General features: G+C 30.2%; 1 protein-coding gene across 1 annotated transcript in view; it reads right to left on the bottom strand.

Annotated features, from left to right (window-relative positions):
- The window catches only part of LOC143227577 (muscle-specific protein 300 kDa-like), a 28,869-nt gene that overhangs the window by 8,816 nt on the left and 579 nt on the right, over positions 1-19,474 (bottom strand). The window contains exons 2-11 of the mRNA XM_076459006.1: positions 19,214-19,449; positions 15,710-15,856; positions 14,576-14,740; positions 14,023-14,346; positions 10,697-10,849; positions 10,179-10,331; positions 9,440-9,667; positions 7,716-7,814; positions 598-744; positions 129-293 (exon numbers count right to left, since the gene is read on the bottom strand). Coding sequence (XP_076315121.1) covers positions 129-293; positions 598-744; positions 7,716-7,814; positions 9,440-9,667; positions 10,179-10,331; positions 10,697-10,849; positions 14,023-14,346; positions 14,576-14,740; positions 15,710-15,856; positions 19,214-19,449 — 1,817 coding nt within the window. The remainder of the gene's footprint in view (positions 1-128; positions 294-597; positions 745-7,715; positions 7,815-9,439; positions 9,668-10,178; positions 10,332-10,696; positions 10,850-14,022; positions 14,347-14,575; positions 14,741-15,709; positions 15,857-19,213; positions 19,450-19,474) is intronic.

Raw genomic sequence — 19,474 nt, 5'->3', positions numbered from 1 at the left:
GTGTAATAAAACTTCTAACTTCTCTTCACCTAAAAACATTCTGTAAACTACTATAGACAGAATAATTGGGTTTTATGTACATATCTAACTCTCTCAGTTCTGTTTGAAAGGGATATATAGTTATATACCTCTAGTTTTTCCAACCTCGCCTGGATCGTTGCTCTATTTCCAGTGTAGTCCTTACACAAAAGCAGTTTGTCCAGTGTTTGTTGATACCACTGGCTGTAGTGCTCTCGAAGATCCTTGTACTTTTGTGCAAGCATTCCAAGATTTTCTACACTCGACAATTCAGCCTGATTTTAAAAACATAAAACATCTATATCATACAACACTAAGTATATACTGTAAGAATAAATATATCATAAGTACATATCTGAATTATTAACGGTATGGAAAATCTATGTATCAAAACATATTTAAACACACACATTACTCATCTTTATTATCAGTATATACACACATTTGCAAAATCACCTCACAATTTAAATAAAACCCACTCCTCAGAGGTGTAATTTATCAGTAAATATTCCATTCAGTGCATTTATAATAACTGTACATGTAAATTAAGACAGTAAGGAATATTTCAGTGTCTCCTACCTTAACAGCCTCAGAGAGAGCTTCAATCCTTTCTGTTGCTTCAGAGAGAGCCTGTTTCACTTCACCTAAAAACGTTGCACTACTCGGAAGTTTCTCCTGCAAGGAATCTAACTGTCTTTTGTGCATCATAATGTCCTGCTGAAAAAGCTACAAGAAAAGAACTTAGATGTACGTATTGTCTTATAAACACACTGTTTTATTATGAACTGAGATGTACGTATAAACTTATAAACACACTGTTTTATTATGAACTGAGATGTACGTATTGTCTTATAAACACACTGTTTTAATATGAACTGAGATGTACGTATCGTCTTATAAACACACTGTTTTATTATGAACTGAGATGTACATATTGTCTTATAAACACACTGTTTTATTATGAACTGAGATGTACGTATTGTCTTATAAACACACTGTTTTATTATGAACTGAGATGTACGTATTGTCTTATAAACACACTGTTTCATTATTATACTACAGTTACACATTAAAACTGCACATTTAGTTCAAGATAAGAGTTAATTTAAACCTGCCACAAGAAAAAGTGTACCATCCTTTAACAATTCAGCCAAAGATGGTCAACAGTTAGGCCTTTCCAGAAACCAGTAGTTTAGGGTTATTTTGACAAACCTCATTGAATGAAGTTCAGCACAACTTCTAAAACAAAAATAGTAAATATTAATGAAATCTATATGGTGGTACCATACTGGTCATTATATCATTTTTCTTACATATATACTATGGTGGTACCATACTTGGTATTATATCAGCTTTCTTACATATACACTATGGTGGTACCATACTTGGTATTATATCAGCTTTCTTACATATACACTATGGTGGTACCATACTTGGTATTATATCAGCTTTCTTACATATACACTATGGTGGTACCATACTTGGTATTATATCAGCTTTCTTACATATGCACTATAATGGTAACATACTGGGTATTATATCATCTTTCTTACATATATAAACTATAATGGTAACATACTGGGTATTATATCATCTTTCTTACATATATACTATGGTGGTAACATAGTGGGTATTATATCATCTTTCTTACATATATACTATGGTGGTAACATACTGGGTATTATATCATCTTTCTTACATATATAAACTATAATGGTAACATAGTGGGTATTATATCATCTTTCTTACATATATAAACTATAATGGTACCATACTGGGTATTATATCATCTTTCTTACATATATAAACTATAATGGAAACATACTGGGTATTATATCATCTTTCTTACATATATACTATGGTGGTAACATAGTGGGTATTATATCATCTTTCTTACATATATAAACTATAATGATAACATAGTGGGTATTATATCATCTTTCTTACATATATACTATGGTGGTAACATAGTGGGTATTATATCATCTTTCTTACATATATACTATGGTGGTACCATACTGGGTATTATATCATCTTTCTTACATAAATAAATTATAATGGTAACATACTGGGTATTATATCATCTTTCTTACATATATAAACTATAATGGTAACATACTGGGTATTATATCATCTTTCTTACATAAATAAACTATAATGGTAACATACTGGGTATTATATCATCTTTCTTACATATATAAACTATAATGGTAACATACTGGGTATTATATCATCTTTCTTACATAAATAAACTATAATGGTAACATACTGGGTATTATATCATCTTTCTTACATATATAAACTATAATGGTAACATAGTGGGTATTATATCATCTTTCTTACATATATACTATGGTGGTAACATACTGGGTATTATATCATCTTTCTTACATATATAAACTATAATGGAAACATTGTGGGTGTTATATCACCTTTCTTACATATATACTATGGTGGTACCATACTGGGTATTATATCATCTTTCTTACATAAATAAACTATAATGGAAACATTGTGGGTGTTATATCATCTTTCTTACATATATACTATGGTGGTAACATACTGGGTATTATATCATCTTTCTTACATATATAAACTATAATGGTAACATACTGGGTATTATATCATCTTTCTTACATATATAAACTATAATGGTAACATAGTGGGTATTATATCATCTTTCTTACATATATACTATGGTGGTAACATACTGGGTATTATATCATCTTTCTTACATATATAAACTATAATGGTAACATAGTGGGTATTATATCATCTTTCTTACATATATATACTATGGTGGTAACATACTGGGTATTATATCATCTTTCTTACATATATAAACTATAATGGTAACATAGTGGGTATTATATCATCTTTCTTACATATATACTATGGTGGTAACATACTGGGTATTATATCATCTTTCTTACATATATAAACTATAATGGTAACATAGTGGGTATTATATCATCTTTCTTACATATATACTATGGTGGTAACATACTGGGTATTATATCATCTTTCTTACATATATAAACTATAATGGAAACATTGTGGGTATTATATCATCTTTCTTACATATATAAACTATAATGGAAACATAGTGGGTATTATATCATCTTTCTTACATATATAAACTATAATGGTAACATACTGGGTATTATATCATCTTTCTTACATATATAAACTATAATGGTAACATAGTGGGTATTATATCATCTTTCTTACATATATAAACTATAATGGAAACATAGTGGGTATTATATCATCTTTCTTACATATATAAACTATAATGGTAACATAGTGGGTATTATATCATCTTTCTTACATATATAAACTATAATGGTAACATAGTGGGTATTATATCATCTTTCTTACATATATAAACTATAATGGTAACATAGTGGGTATTATATCATCTTTCTTACATATATAAACTATAATGGTAACATAGTGGGTATTATATCATCTTTCTTACATATATAAACTATAATGGAAACATAGTGGGTATTATATCATCTTTCTTACATATATAAACTATAATGGTAACATACTGGGTATTATATCATCTTTCTTACATATATAAACTATAATGGTAACATAGTGGGTATTATATCATCTTTCTTACATATATAAACTATAATGGTAACATAGTGGGTATTATATCATCTTTCTTACATATATAAACTATAATGGAAACATACTGGGTATTATATCATCTTTCTTACATATATACTATGGTGGTAACATTGTGGGTATTATATCATCTTTCTTACATATATAAACTATAATGGTAACATACTGGGTATTATATCATCTTTCTTACATATATAAACTATAATGGTAACATAGTGGGTATTATATCATCTTTCTTACATATATAAACTATAATGGAAACATACTGGGTATTATATCATCTTTCTTACATATATACTATGGTGGTAACATTGTGGGTATTATATCATCTTTCTTACATATATAAACTATAATGGTAACATACTGGGTATTATATCATCTTTCTTACATATATAAACTATAATGGTAACATTGTGAGTGTTATATCATCTTTCTTACATATATAAACTATAATGGTAACATAGTGGGTATTATATCATCTTTCTTACATATATAAACTATAATGGTACCATACTGGGTATTATATCATCTTTCTTACATATATAAACTATAATGGAAACATTGTGGGTATTATATCATCTTTCTTACATATATAAACTATAATGGTAACATTGTGAGTGTTATATCATCTTTCTTACATATATAAACTATAATGGTAACATAGTGGGTATTATATCATCTTTCTTACATATATAAACTATAATGGTAACATTGTGAGTGTTATATCATCTTTCTTACATAAATAAGCTATAATGGAAACATTGTGGGTATTATATCATCTTTCTTACATATATACTATGGTGGTACCATACTGGGTATTATATCATCTTTCTTACATAAATAAACTATAATGGAAACATTGTGGGTATTATATCATCTTTCTTACATATATACTATGGTGGTACCATACTGGGTATTATATCATCTTTCTTACATATATACTATGGTGGTACTATACTGGGTATTATATCATCTTTCTTACATAAATAAGCTATAATGGAAACATTGTGGGTATTATATCATCTTTCTTACATAAATAAACTATAATGGTACCATACTGGGTATTATATCATCTTTCTTACATATATAAACTATAATGGAAACATACTGGGTATTATATCATCTTTCTTACATATATTTTGTGTTGCTATGAATCACATTCTAATTCATTACACATCTTTCTTAACTTCTACACTGCATCTTTGGAATTTACTGCATCATTAGTTTCAAAAATACTGAAACTGTCAGGTTTTATAAGGTTTTAAAATAAGATATTCAAAACAAGCCCAATGTATTACAAAAATTTGTTACACCATTGTTTACTGCAGCTGTATACAATAGTAATTTAATTTTCAAAATTCTAATGTTGTTAGGTGTACATATAAACATGTTTTTATAAAATTTGTCATTAAATACTCAATTGTTCTTAATGGTTGTCATTATGAAAAACTTGATGGGATTTTATGGATTCATGTGTTGCACCATGTTTGGCTACTTTGTTTTTAATTATTATTAAGAAAAGTGGTTAAAAAGTTACCCAGAAGAGTGTAAACCATTATAAGATATGTTGAGAAGAGTGTTAACAATCATAAGATATGTTGAGAAGAGTGTAAACCATCATAAGATATGTTGAGAAGAGTGTTAACCATCATAAGATATGTTGAGAAGAGTGTTAACCATCATAAGATATGTTGAGAAGAGTGTTAACCATCATAAGATATGTTGAGAAGAGTGTAAACCATCATAAGATATGTTGAGAAGAGTGTAAACCATCATAAGATATGTTAAGAAGAGTGTAAACCATCATAAGATATGTTGAGAAGAGTGTAAACCATCATAAGATATGTTGAGAAGAGTGTAAACCATCATAAGATATGTTACAAAGAGTGTAAACCATCATATGTTGAGAAGAGTGTAAACCATCATAAGATATGTTGAGAAGAGTGTTAACCATCATAAGATATGTTGAGAAGAGTGTAAACAATGATAAGATATGTTGAGAAGAGTGTAAACCATCATAAGATATGTTGAGAAGAGTGTTAACAATCATAAGATATGTTGAGAAGAGTGTTAACCATATAAGATATGTTGAGAAGAGTGTAAACCATCATAAGATATGTTGAGAAGAGTGTTAACCATCATAAGATATGTTGAGAAGAGTGTTAACCATATAAGATATGTTGAGAAGAGTGTAAACCATCATAAGATATGTTGAGAAGAGTGTAAACCATCATAAGATATGTTGAGAAGAGTGTTAACCATATAAGATATGTTGAGAAGAGTGTAAACCATCATAAGATATGTTGAGAAGAGTGTAAACCATCATAAGATATGTTGAGAAGAGTGTAAACCATCATACGATATGTTGAGAAGAGTGTAAACCATCATAAGATATGTTGATGGCACTTTTTGTAGTTTTTAAGATTAAACCTGATTTTCAAGAATGTTACAACTATGTGAACAAACAGTTAACAGCTTACCTTACATACCAAGATCCTTAAATTAGACAGAAGTTTTAATACTGTTATCTAAACAATCAACACAACAATATTAAAGTTACAGTTAAAGAACAGAGAGTTAACAGTTTATCTTTTTTAGATACTAAAACTGTTAATTTGGGTGAATGTTTTAACATTAGGAGCTATAGTTCTAACACCAAGAGCTATACTTTTAACACTAAGAACAATAGTTTTAACACTAAGAGCTATCATAGGCCTAACTTTACAGGATATTTTCATTTTAATAGTAAACTTAACTGTTGAATTTAAAAAGCACCTAATTCATAATTTAAGTTATCAGGCATATAAATTTAACTTCTTTATGAACATCCAACGAAAAAATATAAAACAATAACTTTCATGTATAATTAATTGAATCAGAAAATATCTTTGAACACTTTAAATATTAGTAAACAGACTGGTAATAAAGGAACAGTTTATTTCATTCCACAATTTCTTGATAATAATTCTATAAAATTAAGGAAAGAAATGAAATCTGTTCTGAATATTAAAATTTACCCACGTTTTAATAACTGTCTTTAAACCAATGTTTAGTTTAAGTAATTATTTTCAATTTGAAGACAAGATTCCTATAATGCATAATTCTTATGCCACATATAAATTTACACTTTCTAGGTGTAACTTTGGCTATGTGGGCTCTACAGTATGTTGTCTGAACTAACCTACTAAAGAGCTTGTCCAAAACACACCATATAATCAATTGTTCATCTTTCATTACTGTTTATGTGACTGTGACACAAATATCACTTCTGAAGACTTCAAAATCTTGGGGAGTGTGAACAGTAAATAAATATTCTGCACTAAAGAAAATTTGTAGACACACAAGATGTGTTGTGAATTAACACTAATCTGTGGAAACTAAACTTTAGACATATTACCATGAATCTATAGAAAATGTGTGTTACTAAACTTTAGACATATTACCATGAATCTATAGAAAATGTGTGTTACTAAACTTTAGACATATTACCATGAATCTATAGAAAATGTGTGTTACTAAACTTTAGACATATTACCATGAATCTATAGAAAATGTGTGTTACTAAACTTTAGACATATTACCATGAATCTGTAGAAAATGTGTGTTACTAAACTTTAGACATATTACCATGAATCTATAGAAAATGTGAAACTAAACTTTAGACATATTATCATGAATCTATAGAAAATGTGTGTTACTAAACTTTAGACATATTACCATGAATCTATAGAAAATGTGAAACTAAACTTTAGACATATTATCATGAATCTATAGAAAATGTGTGTTACTAAACTTTAGACATATAACCATGAATCTATAGAAAACGTGTTACTAAACTTTAGACATATTACCATGAATCTATAGAAAATGTGTTACTACTCTTTAGACATATTACCATGAATCTATAGAAAATTTGTTACTAATATTAACACTACACATACTACCAATAATCTCTAGAAAATATCTACTGTTACTGTATGTTTATTAAATTAAGGAACAAGGGGAGATACACAGGAAGTGGTATAGTTGAAACTAATACCATGAGAAAACTTTCTCACCTTGTATTTCTGTAAACGAGTTGGTATGTCTTGTACCCCAGGATGGTTATTCTTGTCTAATTCAACAGACTTTTCTGTTGCATTCAACCAGTTCACAATCTGTAGAAATAATATGAATAAGTAAACAGAACTACTATAACCAGGTAGAGTTTTGAACAATATTTAACTTTGTACATTCTTTAACATGTCACATTTTTTTTATTACAGCACATATAAACATACTCAAAATATAAACATGATGTAATTGATGCAGAAGAACAGTAATAGTTATATCTTCCATAAAAACCAGATTGATGCCAGTTTAATCTGATGTAGCAGCTTCTGCTTAAAGGTACAAGCTCTCTTTTATACAGAGGTTTCTTCATCATAGGTCTCAGTTACTATGTTAATTAGAACAGATCACAGTCACCTATACTCTTATACACTTTATTTATTTAGCATCTTTCATGTTGAATGTTTTTCACTGGTATTTGCAGCTAACATGTGATGGATCTAAGTGTACCTTATTTGCAACAGAAACAAGTAAATTTATAATAAAACAGACTTGATGTTTCCTGTGTTGAAATTTGATCAAACACCTATAGAAGTAATGAAGATTACATCTTGATTTAAAAATACATTTCATTTGAAAGTTCATGTATAATTTGTGAAGTAAAGAATACAGTTTTTTATCATTTAATGTACGTTTCAATAAATAGGGTAAAGTTGTGAAAACCTTAGATTTTTAGACTTCACAGATTATAAAACAATCAAAGTTTCATTTCATCATAACTGACTGTGAACCTCATCCTTAAAGGTATCACCACAATTATGAAATAAGAATTATACTTTAAAATCTTGTTAGTTGTGTTCTACTTACTAGTATAAATTTACAAACATACTCGGGGTTCTTAAAAGTGATGCATGTTATATAATAATTTCAAAAACTGTGTACTTTCATCCAACTGCTGTTTCTCAAGAAAAACAGAAAGGATTGGCCAAAAATGGAACTCATCTAAAACCCACATCACCCTGATCCCTAACAAAACTTTGGATTCTGTGTTTGTAAAATTATCAAGGTTCAAAAACCAAAAGTACATATTTTTTTTATCAATATTATTAAAAATTAATTCCGTAATTGTGTTAATGTTAAAACTAGCACAAGAAACTTTATTATCAAACTTGTAATTCAGAAATTCATTAGAGAATGAAAACTATCCTTAAAGTGTAGTTCTTTAAAACATCAACCAACTAGCTGGTTGATATTTGATTATAAGCTATTATCTGAAAATAATGGGCTCTTGTATATGCACCTTATAAAACCTGAGGTATTTCTTCAGATAGAATACTGGAATTTCTCCATTGAAAATATTGCATCTGGTTTCAAAATTTAGTTGTTTTAAACATAATTACACTGAATCTTATATAAAATATTTCAAGACACAAGTGAACTGATGTGGAACTTTAAAACACTAAATAAAACAAGTACAAAGAGATGAGTTGGTCAACCATTTAAAGATGTTAAATATTGCCCATGTTTTAAATGTCTCTGTTTAAAGGTGAGGTTAATAACCTTTAAGTGCAAAACTGAAGCTCAGGAATTTCCACACAGAAACTGATGATGTTATTACAATAACATCTGTGGAAATTCTAAACCCAATTAAACTAAAACTCTTTAACAGTTTCACTGTAAGAAAAAAACTATTTTATGGAGTTTGTCAAAACAAGAAATATCTGGTTCATACTTGTTTCAAATTATCCATGAAAACATGCCATTGCTGACTGCGATCTTGTAACAGTCTTTGTTGCTCCGTTAGTTCGACATCCAACTGATCCCAACAGTCACGCAGCTTACGTAATTCTTGTCTCACTGCATCTCTTCCATTTGCTGATGTGTCTTGATAAAGTCTTTCTCCTGCTTGCACAACTTGATTTAGAAGTTGTTGTCCTTTAGGTTTATCAGCCATTAAAACCTAGGAGACAAAAACATTTAATAAAACTTTAATGTTTTAGGTTTTATATCAGGTTTATAAGATTCCAAAACTTATAAAAGAAATATTTTGACTAAAACCATTAACTCCTAGATACACATATACAGGAGTTAGCATAACTTAGGTGTATGTATGAGATCTTACAGCATGTAAAACAAAGATCGTGATTAATAACATTGAAACATTAGTCAGTAAAGAGATGCACATTACATTTATCAATATCTAGAATTAATATATCAAAAACTTAATATCAACTGTTGGACATTTTAAACTTCTGTATCTTAGGTTTAATATAAACCTGAGTTTACGATATTAACCCATATAATAAACATTCGAACACCTATTATGAAACTTGACAAACAAATTACTGCACCTTAGTGTTACCAAGGCCACTGAAATCAATACAATTTGTCTTTAAAGCTCACCTTGACCAGTATATAAACCTCAATACACATTCATAAATATTTGTAATACAGTATGAAAAATGTCCTACTTGTACTTTCTCTATCTTGTTTTCAATTTTACCATCTTCCTTCAACTCAGATACAACATTCTCTGCTCCTCTTAGCCACACTTCAAGCTCAGATGTCATTTTTTTGTAATTCTTATGGTCCTCAACCATATTTTCCCACCGAGTAATTAAAGCCTGAAAGAAGTGATATTAGAAATTTCTTATGAATTCTCTGTATCCATAACTATCTCTTCAAAGTGCCATTATAACATAGCCAAGACACAGCAACTAAAAATACAAGTGATATTCTACCATTATTGTCTAGTAACTATAAATAATATCACAAGTATAAATACCTTGAATGTCAGGTTCATTACCTCTGGATTACTAAATATTGTTTAGTTCTTGTTTTGACAGTTTTCTGTGAAATGTTTATAAAAATTATAAAGAATAATCTAGCAATAAAATATTAACTGTTGCATGAAATTATATTTCAAGCTAAAATAATTGTTTTGTCACTTCAAACTCACCATTTATCAACATAATTCTTTAATTCTCACCTTCACAGTACTAAGTAGTGACTGGTATCGGAAACCACACTGAGATATCTGGCCACGAATGTTCTCTACACCAGAAACTTGAAGTAGAACATGACCCTCATCAGTAAGACTGTCCACAGTTTTCTGGTGATTCAGAACTTTGTCTCTCAGCTCCTGTTCATCATTTAAAGTTCATTATTAACTAATGAAATGAACTTATATATTTTTAATCTTTATTTATAGTTTAAATTTATTTATTTATAATTATTTCTTTTTAATATATAGTTTTATTGCATTCAGTGCAATGATAAAAATAGTCTTTCTAATTTGTCATTCAATTTAGAGATTGTTTGGTTTTGAGAATCTTTTTAAACAATTATACATAAGTGTATGTAATTACTCCTTGTATGCAAAATAATGTATATGTATTAATAGTTTTTAATAAATACAAATGAGACTCAAGTCTTAAAACTGGAACAGTTTAATCCACTTGTCTCAGTATTCTCTCCTACAGAGTTTAGTCTTATATAACACAGTATTTCTGATGTACAGTTTAGTATTAGTTAACACAGTATTGTCTGACGTACAGTTTAGTATTAATTAACACAATACTGTCTGATGTACATTTTAGTCTTATATAACACAGTATTGTCTGGTGTACATTTTAGTCTTATATAACACAGTATTTTCTGATGTACAGTTTAGTATTAATTAACACAATACTGTCTGATGTACATTTTAGTCTTATATAACACAGTATTGTCTGGTGTACAGTTTAGTATTAATTAACACAATACTGTCTGGTGTACAGTTTAGTATTAATTAACACAGTACTGTCTGATGTACATTTTAGTCTTATATAATACAGTATTGTCTGGTGTACAGTTTAGTATTAATTAACACAATACTGTCTGGTGTACATTTTAGTCTAATATAACACAGTATTGTCTGGTGTACAGTGTAGTATTAGTTAACACAGTATTGTCTGATGTACAGTTTAGTATTAATTAACGCAATACTGTCTGATGTACATTTTAGTCTAATATAACACAGTATTGTCTGGTGTACAGTGTAGTATTAATTAACACAATACTGTCTTATGTACATTTTAGTCTTATATAACACAGTTTTGTCTGGTGTACAGTTTAGTATTAATTAACACAATTTTGTCTGGTGTACAGTTTAGTCTTATATAACACAGTTTTGTCTGGTGTACATTTTAGTCTTATATAACACAGTATTCTCTGATGTACAGTTTAGTATTAATTAACACAATACTGTGTGGTGTACAGTTTAGTCTTATATAACACAGTATTGTCTGGTGTACAGTTTAGTATTAGTTAACACAGTATTGTCTGATGTACAGTTTAGTATTAATTAATGCAATACTGTCTGATGTACATTTTAGTCTTATATAACACAGTATTGTCTGATGTACATTTATTCTTATATAACACAGTATTGTCTGGTGTACATTTTAGTCTTATATAACACAGTATTGTCTGGTGTACATTTTAGTCTTATATAACACAGTTTTGTCTGGTGTACAGTTTAGTATTAGATAACATAGTATTGGCTGATGTACAGTCTAGTCTTACTTCACATAGTACTATCTGATGTACAGTCTAGTCTTACTTCACATAGTACTATCTGATGTACAGTCTAGTCTTACTTCACATAGCCCTATCTGATGTACAGTCTAGTCTTACTTCACATAGTACTATCTGATGTACAGTCTAGTCTTACTTCACATAGTACTATCTGATGTACAGTCTAGTCTTACTTCACATAGTACTATCTGATGTACAGTCTAGTCTTACTTCACATAGTACTATCTGATGTACAGTCTAGTCTTACTTCACATAGTACTATCTGATGTACAGTCTAGTCTTACTTCACATAGTACTATCTGATGTACAGTCTAGTCTTACTTCACATAGCCCTATCTGATGTACAGTCTAGTCTTACTTCACATAGCCCTATCTGATGTACAGTCTAGTCTTACTTCACATAGCCCTATCTGATGTACAGTCTAGTCTTACCTCACATAGCACTATCTGATGTACAGTCTAGTCTTACCTCACATAGCACTATCTGATGTACAGTCTAGTCTTACTTCACATAGTACTATCTGATGTACAGTCTAGTCTTACTTCACATAGTACTATCTGACGTACAGTCTAGTCTTACTTCACATAGTACTATCTGATGTACAGTCTAGTCTTACTTCACATAGGACTATCTGATGTACAGTCTAGTCTTACTTCACATAGTACTATCTGATGTACAGTCTAGTCTTACTTCACATAGGACTATCTGATGTACAGTCTAGTCTTACTTCACATAGTACTATCTGATGTACAGTCTAGTCTCAGTTCACACGGTATTCTATCCTATACATTAATACAGTCTCAGTTCACACAGTATTCTATCCTATACATTAACACAGTCTCAGTTCACACAGTATTCTATCCTATACATTAACACAGTCTAAGTTCACACAGTATTCTATTCTATACATCAACACAGTCTCAGTTCACACAGTATTCTATCCTATACATTAACACAGTCTAAGTTCACACAGTATTCTATTCTATACATCAACACAGTCTCAGTTCACACAGTATTCTATCCTATACATTAACACAGTCTCAGTTCACACAGTATTCTATCCTATACATTAACACAGTCTCAGTTCACACAGTATTCTATCTTATACATTAACACAGTCTCAGTTCACACAGTATCCTATACATTAACACAGTCTCAGTTCACACAGTATTCTATCCTATACATTAACACAGTCTCAGTTCACACAGTATCCTATACATTAACACAGCCTCAGTTCAAACAGTATTCTATCCTATACATTAACACAGTCTCAGTTCACACAGTATTCTATCCTATACATTAACACAGTCTCAGTTCACACAGTATTCTATCCTATACATTAACACAGTCTCAGTTCACACAGTATTCTATCCTATACATTAACACAGTCTCAGTTCACACAGTATTCTATCCTATACATTAACACAGTCTCAGTTCACACAGTATTCTATCCTATACATTAACACAGTCTCAGTTCACACAGTATTCTATCCTATACATTAACACAGTCTCAGTTCACACAGTATTCTATACATTAACACAGTCTCAGTTCACACAGAATTCTATACATTAACACAGTCTCAGTTCACACAGTATTCTATACATTAACACAGTCTCAGTTCACACAGTATTCTATACATTAACACAGTCTCAGTTCACACAGTATTCTATACATTAACACAGTCTCAGTTCACACAGTATTCTATACATTAAGTTGTAGTTTCTCAGTGTTATACCTGAACAGTTTTTAGCTGCTCTTCTTTTTCTTCAACTGACGACTGAAGTTGTGGATGTTTGACAGCTGATTCTACTTCCTTCAACCATGTTAACATGAACTGAAGATTTTCCTCATACCCCATCCACTGCTGTAACACATTTTCCAAATTATGCTCAGCTTCCAAAGTTGATGTTGTGTGTTGGCTCCAGGAATCTCGCATTTCTTGCACTTCTCTTCGCAAAATATCTGCACCATACTCAGAAGTATGTATACATACCTCCTGGCATTGGTCACAAAGAGACTGTATTGTGCTGTTTCCTTCTTTTTCCTGAGTTCTCAGTTCCTACAAGACAACACAATTTATACATAAAATACACCAGAATAGGGAACATTAAAAATCTGTTTAAATTATATTTTGATAATCTTGTAAGGAGATACATCTAACAACAATATCATGAACTTTCTAGTAAACTCTAACTACACATATCTTAGGGTTTCTTTAATCTGTTAAGTAGCTGCTGTTGTTTGGTAGTTCATGTACCATTACTGTTATTTAAAAGAAAATAACAAACCCTGAGAGTCATGAGTCGACTCTGAACAGTTCGTTTCTCTCCTGCCGTATCACGGCATTCTTGGAATTTCTGTTGATGATTCAAGAGAAAATCTTGGAATGTTTTACACAAATCAAGGTAGTGCTGATGTTCAGAAACACACTTCTCAAGCCATGTCAGGAGATTCTAGAGTCACAGTATAAGTAGATGTCATTACAACCATAACACTTCTATATGTAAGTAAAGAGCTCTTAAATTCATAATACAAGAAAGATAATTACAATCAAATTCCACAAATATATCAGGAAGTGTTAATCAATGTAAGAATACAGATAATTCTGATTACAATCACACAGTTCTATAGATATATCAGGAAGTGTTAGTCATGTAATGATAGATATAATTCTGATTACAATGACACAGTTCTATAGATATATCAGGAAGTGTTAGTCATGTAAGGATACAGTTAATTTTGAATATAATCACACAGTTCTATTGATCTGTCAGGAAGTGTTAGTCTTGTAAGAATAGAGATATTTCTAATTATAATGATAGAGTTCTGTAATTACATCAGAAGGCCTTAAAGTTATATAACAACACATGTAATTTTGATAACACAGAATTAGTGGAAAACCTTATTACTAACATTGTAGAAACTAGACACAAATATGTTGTTTTATCCTAAACATAGTTAGAAAATATAAATACAAATATTACAATAATAGTAGCTTGGACAGATATAAACTGTTTACATAGTTAGAAGATATAAATACAAATATTACAATAATAGTAGCTTGGACAGATATAAACTGTTTACATAGTTAGAAGATATAAATACAAATATTACAATAATAGTAGCTTGGACAGATATAAACTATTTACATAGTTAGAAGATATAAATACAAACATTACAATAATAGTAGCTTGGACAGATATAAACTGTTTACATAGTTAGAAGATATAAATACAAATATTACAATAATAGTAACTTGGACAGATATAAACTATTTACATAGTTAAAAGATATAAATACAAATATTACAATAATAGTAGCTTGGACAGATATAAACTGTTTACATAGTTAGAAGATATAAATACAAATATTAAAATAATAGTAGCTTGGACAGATATAAACTGTTTATTCTTCAGTTTTACCTGAGATTTTGTTGACATCGTTTGGTATTTGTCCTTCAGGTTTTGTACACATAAGTTGTCATCCTGCGTCAATGACATCAATTGTTCAGCCTTGTCACAGACTGCATCAACAACCAGCTTATGTGAAACAATATCCTGGTACACTACCTGTAATTCATTAGAAATAACTTTGGTTACACTAACAAAAAGATTTACATTTAAACCCTAATACAATACATAATGTTTGAGCAAGGTCTATGTAGAAATTGAACATTAATACAGTATAATGAAGTTTGGAAATTTCTTGAACTGGTACGGTGAAAACTTTACACAATGTTTTAACAGCTTTTTGTGATTCTCAGGTACAGGTAATTTATATAGAAATATGTATACAGTATGAAATAAAAAGGTAAGTAACTGGAGATTGTATGACAGCTTATTACAGGTATCTTTGGGCCATGGAGTGTTGGTTTGCAGTAATTTGTTTTGTTCAGTTAAAAACAGCTTATTACAGGTATCTTTGTACCATGGAGTGTTGATTTGGAGTAGATTTGTTTTGTTCAGTTAAAAACAGCTTATTACAGGTACTCTTTGGAACATAGAGTGTTGGTTTACAGTAGATTTGTTTTGTTCATTTAAGAACAGCTTATTACAAGTATCTTTGTACCATGGAGTGTTGGTTTACAGTATATTTGTTTTGTTCATTTAAGAACAGCTTATTACAATTTCTTTGTACCATGGAGTGTTGGTTTACAGTAGATTTGTTTTGCTCATTTAAGAACAGCTTATTACAGGTATCTTTGTACCATGGAGTGTTGGTTTACAGTAGATTTGTTTTGTTCAGTTAAAAACAGCTTATTACAGATATCTTTGGAACATAGAGTGTTGGTTTACAGTAGATTTGTTTTGTTCATTTAAGAACAGCTTATTACAAGTATCTTTGTACCATGGAGTGTTGGTTTACAGTATATTTGTTTTGTTCATTTAAGAACAGCTTATTACAAGTATCTTTGTACCATGGAGTGTTGGTTTACAGTAGATTTGTTTTGTTCATTTAAGAACAGCTTATTACAGGTATCTTTGTACCATGCAGTGTTGGTTTACAGTAGATTTGTTTTGTTCAGTTAAGAACAGCTTATTACAGGTATCTTTGTACCATGCAGTGTTGGTTTACAGTAGATTTGTTTTGTTCAGTTAAAAACAGCTTATTACCGGATTTCGTTGTACCATGGAGTGTTGGTTTACAGTAGATTTTTGTTCAGTTAACACAGCTTATTTCAGGTATGTTTGTACCCTGGAGTGTTGGTTTACAGTAGATTATTATTTATTATGTTTAGTGAATCTGGTTTCCAATTTTATTCCAGTTTTTCCAGTGTAGATTTCTGGGAACTTATTACATGTTATTAATATAACATAATATGAATAATATAAATAACGTTGGTATTGTGTAACATTAAGTAGTTTTTTAGTAAAAATTTTACTTTAGGTCCAGGTTTCGGGATTAATTTGAAGTAAACAAGAACTTTATGCTCAACAGCCAGTTTTCTCCAAGGGTTGATTAGTTTTGAACTGATGTCAGGGGCAAATGAATATCTGCAGTATAATTTGGTGTTGTTTGTTGGTGTATTATTGTTTACTTGTGAGTTGGACTTTGTTCTGTGGTCACTTTTCAAGAAATGTTGGTGTCAAAGATGAAAGAATTTATTGAGTTAATTTTTTTGATCTATGTACTTAGTCTTCAAGCTGTGTTATTAGAATTTTTAATATATTAATGTGTTGTTTGGATTCATGAACAGAATTCCAGGGGATGTAGAGGCCTGTGTTAGTAATGTTTTGAAATATGTCAGAATTAATAATATTGAGGTTAAGAAAAGATAAGTGATTGTTATTTATGTGTTCAATGGTGAACTTAATATTAGGATGAATTGTGTTTAAAGACAATGTGTTTGGTAGAAGTGAAACCAGCAAAGTTTCATCAACTTATCCATACCAGGATAAAATGTGGATTGTGTTTTAACTTGAATCCTGGATATGCTGTTGAAACAGGATTATCCCTGCTTAAACTATCTGTTTGAAATTGGTTTTTGTTGTTCAAGATTCCAAGAAGGAAACAAAAACTGTACTACAGATGAGAATTAAGGTACTGAGGTCATTAAGGTAGACGTTAAGTACAACATACAGAAGTTTCCTAGATGTGAATTAAAGTACTGGGGTCATTAAGGTAGACGTTAAGTACAACATACAGAAGTTTCCTTGATGTGAATTAAGGTACTGGGGTCATTATGGTATACGTTAAGTACAACATACAGAAGTTTCCTTGATGTGAATTAAGGTACTGGGGTCATTAAGGTAGATGTTAAGTACAACATACAGAAGTTTTCTTGATGTGAATTAAAGCACTGAAGTTATTAAGGTAGATGTTAAGTACAACATACAGAAGTTTCCTTGATGTGAATTAAAGCACTGAAGTTATTAAGGTGGACGTTAAGTACAACATACAGAAGTTACCTTGATGGGAATTAAAGTACTGAAGTTATTAAGGTAGATGTTAAGTACAACATACAGAAGTTTCCTTGATGTGAATTAAAGTACTGGGGTCATTAAGGTAGATGTTAAGTACAACATACAGAAGTTTTCTTGATGTGAATTAAAGTACTGAAGTTATTAAGGTAGATGTTAAGTACAACATACAGAAGTTTCTTTGATGGGAATTAAAGTACTGAAGTTATTAAGGTAGATGTTAAGTACAACATACAGAAGTTTCCTTGAAGTGAATTAAAGTACTGAAGTTATTAAGGTAGATGTTAAGTACAACATACAGAAGTTTTCTTAATGTGAATTAAAGTACTGAAGTTATTAAGGTAGATGTTAAGTACAACATACAGAAGTTTCTTGATGTGAATTAAAGTACTGAAGTTATTAAGGTAGATGTTAAGTACAACATACAGAAGTTTCCTTGATGTGAATTAAAGTACTGGGGTCATTAAGGTAGGTGTTAAGTACAACATACAGAAGTTTCCTTGATGTGAATTAAAGTACTGAAGTTATTAAGGTGGACGTTAAGTACAACATACAGAAGTGTCCTTGATGTGAATTAAAGTACTGAAGTTATTAAGGTAGATGTTAAGTACAACATACAGAAGTTTACTTGATGTGAATTAAAGTACTGGGGTCATTAAGGTAGATGTTAAGTACAACATACAGAAATTTTCTTGATGTGAATTAAAGTACTGAAGTTATTAAGGTAGATGTTAAGTACAACATACAGAAGTTTCCTTGATGTGAATTAAAGTACTGGGGTCATTAAGGTAGGTGTTAAGTACAACATACAGAAGTTTCCTTGATGTGAATTAAAGTACTGGGGTCATTACAGCAGACGTTAAGTACAACATACAGAAGTTTCCTTGATGGAAATTTAAGTGAAAGTGACACAAAATCAAAACTAGCCATTCAGGCTTTAGGGTTTAGATTGGTTAATATGATTCTAAAATGGAAGGCATCTTTATTTCCATGCATGGTGTTCACCTTGTGGTTTTGAAGCTGTACTCGCTTCTCTTGGAGTGTCCCTTTGGGTTCTGTGTGATGCTCTAGAGACAATTCTACATCCTGAAGCCACCGAATCAATTGCTCTTGTCCTTGATGAAACGACTTTATCTGCTGCTGGCATGAGTCTAGCTTTCTTAGAGCCAATGAAGCTTGTTCGCTCAGTGAATCCCACTTATCTCTACTGACCTGTAAGAGCAGGGGAAAAATATAATACCCTGTATCATCAACAATTATTTTCTC

The sequence above is a fragment of the Tachypleus tridentatus genome, chromosome 9 (genome assembly GCF_004210375.1).
Source record: "Tachypleus tridentatus isolate NWPU-2018 chromosome 9, ASM421037v1, whole genome shotgun sequence".
Lineage (NCBI taxonomy): Eukaryota > Metazoa > Arthropoda > Merostomata > Xiphosura > Limulidae > Tachypleus > Tachypleus tridentatus.
Note: the sequence above shows the minus strand (reverse complement) of the source record. Positions and strands in the feature narration are given on the sequence as shown.